We start from the raw sequence: 9343 nt of genomic DNA, 5'->3' as shown, positions 1-9343 counted from the left end.
CCCATTACAAATCCCTTGTAATGTCAACAAATATCAGTAACTGCTAATAGTAAGTGACAGTATCCACCAAAGAAAACCTTGCACACACCATCAGGGCCCTGTTCTAACAACATTTGTCTATCCCCCAAGATCAATATCGGCTGAAGCACAAATTCAATCAAGTACCCCAGCTATACAGAATGGATAAGAGAAGAATTCACTTCCCTAAGAGTGTGTGTATGTCTGAATAACACTGGCCATCTGTCAGAATTAACCGGAGAGTTTACATGCTTTAGCCGTCCTGCAAATAGAGCATTGTGTACATTTAGAACAGTTTTTCTTAAACTTGAATGATGTTATCCGTAACTTCATTTAGAAAACACAACAGTAATTCTGATGTCTTCTTCAGAAAGTTTTGTTTATAATTTTAGCTTTGACTGTGATGCCTCATGATCAATATTGATGAACATTAAGATATATGGCAGTAATATGTAATCCCTACCACTGAAAACTTGAAGAGCTTGTACTTGATTTTTAATACCTTGTTCCTTTCTCACTGCTGGTTTCCATTTTCATGTCTGCTAATAAAATAGGTTTTATTGATGCCTTCCTATGAATTTCTGTGTATTTGCTCTAGTAATCTGGATCATATAATGGGTTAGGTAAAAAGATAACCATGATTATTAAAGGTGTGCATAAATATGGTTAGAAATAAGGTATTATGGATCATTCATGGTCACATGCATGTGCCTAAAAAATTAAGCAGACCATACAGTAAACACACCCATCATGGAAAAACAGAGTGTTGCTATAAGGATATGAATTCTGAAGTCAAATGGAATTGTTAAAATCATCTTCTTCACAATGATTCTCTGCTTATGCCACATGGAAGAATAGACATAATAGACATACAGATATTTATACTTAGCAGATTTTCAACAAGAGTTCAAAGACAATCCAGTGAGGGCTGAATAGATTTTTTTCAACAGTAAAAACTATAAAACTTAGATATTTGCACATGCAATAAAAAAAAACTGAGCCTCAGATCAGAGAGAAATTTGAGTTAAAATTATAAAATATTGAGAAGAAAATATAAAAGCAAGTCTTTGTGACCTTGAGTTACATATAGGCTTCATTTAAATGATGCATTTTGAAAGATATGTTAGGCTTCATCAATATTTAAAAATTCTTAGTTCAGATAACAGTACAAATAAGTGATCAAAGAATTAAGAGATTGAAGAGAAAATATTACAGTCATAAAACTGCAAGGATAATGTCCAGAACATAGAAGGACTTTTATGACTCAATAATTTAAAATAATTAGATATGGAGAAAAGCTTTTGTATAGATATTTCTACAACAAGATTAAACAAATGGCTGGTAAGTCCATTAAAAGATATTCAACACTGTTAATTATTAGGTAAATGCAAACCAAGTCCAAAATAAATACCTTTTCAGACCGATTGTGTCTACAATAAAATGGTACACCAATAACAAGAACTGAAAGAATGTATAGAAAACAAAACACTCATTTTGTTCACGAGACTATAAAATTACACAACTCTATTTTAAAGCTTGGAAGTTCTTCATAATATTAAGCAGAGTCACAATATGACCCAGAAATAATAATTTTGTATATATTCAATAAAACTAAAAACACATGATCACATAAAAACTCACACAAGAATATTCATGTTATTATTTATGATATCCCAAAACACAAGCAATTCTTTTGCCTATAAGCTGGTAAATGGATTAACAAGAAGTATTATAACCAAATAGTGACAATTATCTGCCAACAAGTAATAATGGATACACATGTAATAACATAAGAACCCTGAAAATACACCAAAGTCAAAGCAGCCAGTTACAGAAGACTGAATATCACACAAGTCAAACCAGTAATTGTCTAGAATAGGTAAGTATGGAAGGGAAAAATATATATTCATGGTGAATAGGAGAGGGGGAGGGGGAACAAGGAGTACCTACTGCAGAGTGTAGAGTTTCCTTCAGGGTCTTGAAAATGTTCTAAAATGCATTGTAGTGAAATTTGTATAATTATGTGAATGAACTAAAGAATATCACTTAATTTTGCTTCTAAATGGGTGAACTACGTGGTCTATAGTAATATGAAGAAAATAAAGAATACTAAAATATAATAATAACAAGTACACAAAATACCCTAAACACTGTAACTGTTATACCCTAGACTATCTGAGATAAACTGAGAAAGTCACTTTTAAAAACACACAGGAAAAAAATGTCTTTTAAAATTACATTCTTCTTGTATTTTATCAAATATTTGTAGGATGGCAAAGGGAAACATTTGGAAAAGATTGTGAGGTCCCAAACTGTCAAGTTGTTTAATAGAAGAATTAGAAGTAAAATATTTAAGCACATAGAGAGGAAGCTTGGGATGCTGAATTCCAACTGTATTGAGCTTAGTTTTAGGGCGGCCCGCCTTTGGTTTCTTCCTGGATGATGACCAACCCACCACTTAGCTTCAGATCTTGACACCTCTGGATTTGTTTGCTTCCCTATTGGCTTGTATGTCTACTCTTCTACTTGGTAGTTTTTACGTGTGTTTTCCAGGAATGTCTTTTCATGGACCAATCCCCATGGAACAATGCCCCTCTCCAGAAATGCCACTGGGCTTCCTTTCTGGGCATGTTTCAAAGATCAATGTAACAGAAACTTTTTATGTGAGTACTTCAGCTCTCAGTAGTCTTTTAAAGCCAGGGGAAAAAAAACTACTATAAATCTAAATTGCTATGATGGATGGGACAGAAGGAAAGTAGAACGACCTATGTATCAATGTTATCTTCCCCCTATTTTCATGATGTCCATCCCATGACTAGAGCAAAATCGACACCAGAGCCATCCAAAGAGCTCCTATTTGTTAAAGTGTATTGGGCTTTTTTCCTGAGATAATTCCCCTTCAGATTTTCTTCCAAACCCATGACTACTGTGCATATGGCCAGATAAACTCCAGTCCCAGTTCCCACCAATTTAAGGTCCTGTACACTTCAATTTTCTGTAATTTTCTTAAAATTATGATCATCTGATAATGGCCTAACTTTTCATTCCATAAAGAAACTGTTCATAGTATGAAATCTGTGCCCTAAAAAAATAAAAATTGTGCCATCTTTAGAAAGGCAATATTCATCAGAGCCATCATAGGTCCAATTTCCCAGCAGAAGAGTTAGCCAGTGGTTCTGTCCTTATGGGAACTCTGAAAATTCCCAGAGAACAGACACAATGGTATTAAGATGGCTATGTGTTTCTGAGTGCTGTGGTCTGGGTATATAAGCTCTATGCAAAGTTAAGGAACAGCAGGTATGTTGAAAACAAAATCAACAGTGTGGAAGAGGAAAATTTATAGCTCTTTTGTTATATAATGAGTCACCAAGTATATGTATTATGGACACTTGTTTCCTGTCATCTACTGAGAAATCTAAGGATCTGTTCTAACTCATAACAGGTGAATAACCAATATTTGATGCACTCAGAGTGCAATGCACTAGTTTTCAGATATTTACATTAACTTAAAAATATTTCACAGATTTAGTGCAATTAGCATGCAGAATATTGAACAATGTATAGATGTGGTGGTATCTTTGATAAGCTCCACAGTAGCAGGGACCTTATTTTCAATCTATCTGTTAAAAATGCTTCTCAGCATTATTTTTAAAGTTCTAGTAACCAACAAAAATGTGTAGAGATGCAATTATAATAATCTGATCCTGAATAGTTAGTAATTTTTTCATGTGTCAAATTATATCCATATCTGAGTAACAGCTAGGTAAAGTCAAGTAACCAAAGATTTGAATAAGGGTATTCCTCAATAAAATCAAGTATATGTGCAAGCTATACCCTCACCAAGCAGTGCACAGAAATACCATAAAATGTCACCCAACCTCCCTGCAATTGGTTAAGTTCAAGCTTCTTGATTGTCTCATGTCAAGAGCTAATTCCTAGCCAAGTTCAGTTTTGGGATATCTACCTATCTTTGCCTGAGTCCCAGAAGACAACTGTATAAAAGTCGCAAAGAATCATAACTCCTGACATCTTACTCATGGCCATACAAACCAATGAGGTGTTCAACTCAGTTAAAGTTAAGTGTGGGGTAGGAAAGGGTATAGTTCTAGTGCCCACTGTAGCCATACAATTAGAGGTAAATTGCATGCTCCTCACTAAGGAGCACATTTGTAGTCATTCCAGAAGTATAATTACACCTGTGTATCTGTACAATGACTGGGACAAAAAAAATTTTCTTAAGCTTCAACCCCAATCTAAAAATTATAGTCTGGACTAAGAGGGAAGTCATTAGAAAGAACCATCTCAGGTCGTCTAATATATAGGTGTGGAGTACAAAAACAATAAAAATATTAAATAAAAAGATAGAATGTCCAGACAGAGTTTGGACAGTGATAGAAGCACCTTCAATGCAGCCTGTAGCTGGTGAGGACTTTTGCAAGTCCATTTGGATGTAGAAGATGAATGATAAATGATCTGGGTTGAAAATGAACCTGAGGCAAATGTACACACGAAGACGGAGACATTTCCACACAAGGTAGGAAGTCCCAATTATAATCACTGTGGAGCAGAACACCAACGAACAACACCAGGACTGTGGAAAGGAACGGAGAAGAAAATCAACTGCTCAAAAACTCAGGAAGATTAGATAGAGAATATTCATTTATTATGTAAGAATGGACTAATTTATTTATAACCTGGTTCAGTCTCAGAGGACTTGAGATAGTTGAGACATTTTCATGAAAACATGAAGTTATGAATTCTACTTTTTCCTGAGAGATAACAAAATGAAAATTAATGCTGAAACAGTTTTACCTACTTGTAGATTTTGTTATATAACTGTATAAGCTAATGTAATAGTTAACTACTCATATTTTTCACTTTCTGTCATGAAATACGTCATTGTGAAGTTCATCTTTGGTGACTCTTTTATACATCCAGCTTTTTCAAAGAAGCAGATCAGTGGAATTAATGGACTATTATAAAATTTTAAGTTCCAATGTTCTAGGAATTTCTGTCTGAGACTGTTCATTGTATTAGCTTTAGTGAACAGGGTTGGAGACTTAATAATATAATCTCTTTCTTTTGACTGTAAAAATCAAAAACTCCTAAGAAACAAATAAAGCCAATAATTTGGGAGGGAAAAGTAATTTAATGACTATTTATTAATCATTAGGAACTCTTCACAGAGTCAGATTCTGAGTAAGTAAAACCTTAGATTGACCAGTTCCAAGATTCTTAGCAACTAAAGTTCACAAAGCACTTCCTGAAGTCTCGTGATTTGTGTGAATCAACAGTAATGCCCACCCATCTTGTATCTCCTTAGAACAAATTGCAGATTCTCAGAAGCAAAAATCCATCTATCTCTGCTGATATTAGTATCTGCCAGGGAAATCAGTTAGTAGTGGGTAAAGCAAGCTTAAACAGTCTAAGCACGGCCACTAGAAGGCTACCTCTGTGGTTGGAGAAGTTACCTGCAGAGAAAAAAATAAATTGTTATGCACTGCCTCGGTCTTCCAGGAGGTTTCTTCCCCACTAGGGGATATGATTACCTTGAATTAATGATAGAGGAAATTTATGAAGCCATCAGCTCCTAATCCAAAAACAGAAGACACATTGAGTTTCTGAGGCTTTCCTCTGACCACAGGTGAGAACTAGATTTTTTAGTGTCACCATGACTGTCTCATGATACACAGAAGAGTCTTAAACTTTGCTCAACCTTGGTTCAGGGAGGAGGGGCTTGGACCTGCCTTAACTAAATGTACCAGGCTCTGCTGACTCCCCAGGGGAAACATTGCCTTGGAGGAGGTGAGAATGCGGGGTTGGTTGGGGGGGAAGACTGGGGGTGGGAGAAGGGAGGACAGGGGAATCCGTGGTTGATATGTAAAATGAATAGAAAATCTCTTAATAAAAAAAGAAGGGTCTTAAAATGTAGTCATCTACTTATTTCTTCAGTTCCTATAATAAAAAGATCTTGATTGTAATCCTCTAGTTCCTAAGAGTACTGATAAAGAAGAAAAAACTATTTCCAGTAACTCCAAAGACCATATTCTAACAATGCACTGCCAGGGTTCTTTTACTTTGGACTTTAGGTCAAAATTGTTATTGGTATTACACATGGCTATATCTGGTAGAACAGGAACAATACTTTATTCATGATTATAAGAAAAGGGAAATTAGCCGGGCGGTGGTGGCGCACGCCTTTAATCCCAGCACTCGGGAGGCAGAGCCAGGCGGATCTCTGTGAGTTCGAGGCCAGCCTGGGCTACCAAGTGAGCTCCAGGAAAGGCGCAAAGCTACACAGAGAAACCCTGTCTCGAAAAACCAAAAAAAAAAAAAAAAAAAAAAAGAAAAGGGAAATTAATTCATGATGATATCACCAGAAATTTGCATAAGTGGGTGAATTGCTAAATTTTGTCTAATTTAAAGATAAATTTCTCAAAACTGTGTGAAATGAAAAGTACAAATGGACCCATCTAAAATCAAATACTGCTGAGTTTAATAATAATCAAAATATAACACACCAATAACCCTATAGAGAAATCATCTGTAAGTTATTTTGATTCCAGAATGGAAACTTGACCCCAAATAGTCAGATAGCAGCATTATTTCTCTCTGTAAAGAAATCTTTGAGTGACAAAAAAGCTTACCAAAGCCCACATTCAAATATAGCACTTACCAAGAAACCAACATACTAAAGATTCAGCTCAGAGCCTCAGTCATCAGGGACCCTCCCATGAAAAAGGATTTACTTAGGAATTTGTGCATCAGGACCCTGAAGAGCATGTAGCCTCTTTGAATAAACAGATGTATGAAACATTAGTTGTAAGATAATATCATCGGGGACACAATAAGATGGGTGACTGATGAAGAACTAAAATTATTAAAACTCATCTTCCCACTGGCAGCAGCAGAGTCCCTGTGCACAAGCTCCCCTCTGGCCATCTGCTCACAAAAATGTGACATTTTTATTCTTTAAGTCTTTGGCAAGTCTAGGCTGCTTCTGCACAGCAGGAATTCCTCCAAAATTTAGCTTTATCATCTCCTTGACTAAAGGTGATTCCATCTTGCCTTCCTTCCACATACATTCAAATCCAAGGAAGGAAGCTGTGTCCTTTACAGGATCTGAACATAAAGTAGCCTCCCCTGGGCCTACTGCCTTTACCACATAGCATAAGCCACACCATGGCAGCTCAGTGGCCCCTTTCAGCAGCTTGTACCTTGACAGCAGATGCAGGTGTTTAAGAGGCACCACACATTACTTCCCAACTACCTGCAGGGAGGGTCAAATGAGAGAAGTGCCCCAAAGTAGCTTTCAGATTTCTTGTCCCCATCACACGTATTATTTCATTTCAGGCAGTCTGTCAGTTATAGCAAAGATAATTCCCAGAGGCACCACTGTCATCTCTATCAGGCAATGCACGTGCAAGAGAATATCGTACAAATCCGTCCCTTTCTTTCATTCACTTCACTGCACAGTGTAATAGAGCAAGCACATGAAAAGGAGAGGTAGGGTATCTGGCATCTCTTGCTAGCTCTACGATTGATGTGCTATTCTTACTCCCTGTGTGGTTAAGTCTTCAATCTGCAACCCAAGGATAATAACATAGTACCTGTTTATTTCAAAGGCATTTGGATAATTCTCGGATAGAAGAGTCCACACAAATGCAGAGTCTATTATTATGCCAGGAAGACTTGGAAATTGCAAGTCCATTTACTCATCACGATTAAGCAGTCAACAAAACAATGATAAAGTAAAAGCATCTTCTCGAAGGCATCTCAAAATCAAATACTGCTGAATGTGCAGCTATTTAGAAAAACACATGTGCAAATATATTCATTTTAATGACCATGCAAATATAACTCATCAATATCTCATTTAGGGAAGTACTTTGCAAGGTTTCCTGACTCAAAAACAAATAAATAGATTCCCTAATCATGGTGACTTTTTATAATGCACTTCTTTCTGAAAGAAATTTTTCCTACCAAAATGTTTGCTCTACTCTAGGCTTTTAGACCATGTTCTACCTCATTCCAGGAAGGTTATTCCAGAATAAAGCATTATTTCTCCTTTAATCTAATCAGTCTTGAAGTAACTTACGGTACAATGATGAACAGGCATCCATGCAGGAGCTTCCACTGAACAGTTCTGGGCTGGGCATTTGCCTTGGTTTTGCTGGAAATAATTAAAAATTGTGTTATTTTGAATATATTACATATACCAGCATACATTAGTTGGCACATTTATTATCATTAGGCAGATTACCATAGTTAGAAGTATTGCAGAAACTTCTGAGGATGATTTTTGGTGCAGTCTTACAGAAAGTGACATTTATATTTCTACTCTTAGCAAGGCATAAAGAATTATCCTGTGTTTTATTTCATTACTCTGGAGACTAGGAATTTGGCACCATGCTTACTTAGCAGCTGCCATTCTAGATCCCAACAGGAACCCTAGGAACACAGCCCTACTCCAGACACAGAATCACTCGACTCTCTTCAGGTCAACATTTTACAAGCTCTGTACCCTATGTCTTTGGAGTGGAGGCAGAGAAAGACTTATCTGCACCATCTCCTAAGCAGATGCTAGTGGTGAGATTCTCTCCAAAGTGTTTCTCAGAACTCCAGAATTTAGACTTGAAAAATATAGATTATAAAGGCCTTTCTTGCCTTATCAGAGACAGAAGTGAAGAGAAATGAGACGATTTGCTCAAAGAACCAGCAGCCTGAAATTCTAAACCATTTCCAAGACTGTCTTTCCTGTTTAAGTAATTTATCTCTAATTAAAATCTTGATATTTTCATCCTGTTAACTGAAGTTCTAATTGGCCTTTTAGGAAGAAATAAAGTGCCCCTTTAACTGACACTACTATTTCATCTCTGTAATAATGATTAGTCCTAACGGGAGTGAGGTTCTAATAAAGCATCTTGTATTTCTCTCATTGTATACTCAATAGTGAGGACAGAGGCATCCTGTGATATTAGTAACTATCATTAAAACCACAGATATAATTTATTAAGCCACTTAGTTTTCATGGGTTGGTATGGACCTATTAGATAATTATTAGTAACCACATTGAATAAAATGAATACCAATAGAGATTATGATGTGATTATACAGGGGAGACATCAGAGGCAAAAAAGAGCTAAGCAACTTACCCAAGCCTCATCCAGCTATGAAAGAGCACAACTTGGACACTACTAAGAATCTGGCTGACTGTTGTCCACATATACTCTTTTTACAGGAAGCTGGTTCTGTTGTTTTTATTTTCTATCTGTTCCATTAGACTAAAGAAATGTTATCTTAAATATGATTCCATCTCATCAAC

General features: G+C 36.2%; 1 protein-coding gene across 9 annotated transcripts in view; it reads right to left on the bottom strand.

Moving 5' to 3' along the window:
- Nucleotides 1-9343, bottom strand: part of Dlg2 (discs large MAGUK scaffold protein 2) — a 1859766-nt gene that overhangs the window by 1474406 nt on the left and 376017 nt on the right. For all 9 annotated transcript variants that reach the window (XR_013043174.1, XM_076547134.1, XM_076547135.1 and 6 more), the window contains one exon: nucleotides 8117-8191. Coding sequence is in view for 8 of the 9 variants with exons in the window: in XM_076547134.1 (XP_076403249.1) it covers nucleotides 8117-8191 (75 nt within the window). In the remaining variant the exon portion in view is untranslated. The remainder of the gene's footprint in view (nucleotides 1-8116; nucleotides 8192-9343) is intronic.

Source organism: Peromyscus maniculatus, chromosome 1, assembly GCF_049852395.1.
Source record: "Peromyscus maniculatus bairdii isolate BWxNUB_F1_BW_parent chromosome 1, HU_Pman_BW_mat_3.1, whole genome shotgun sequence".
Taxonomy (NCBI): Eukaryota; Metazoa; Chordata; class Mammalia; order Rodentia; family Cricetidae; genus Peromyscus; species Peromyscus maniculatus.
This window is presented reverse-complemented; position numbering and strand designations above follow the sequence as displayed.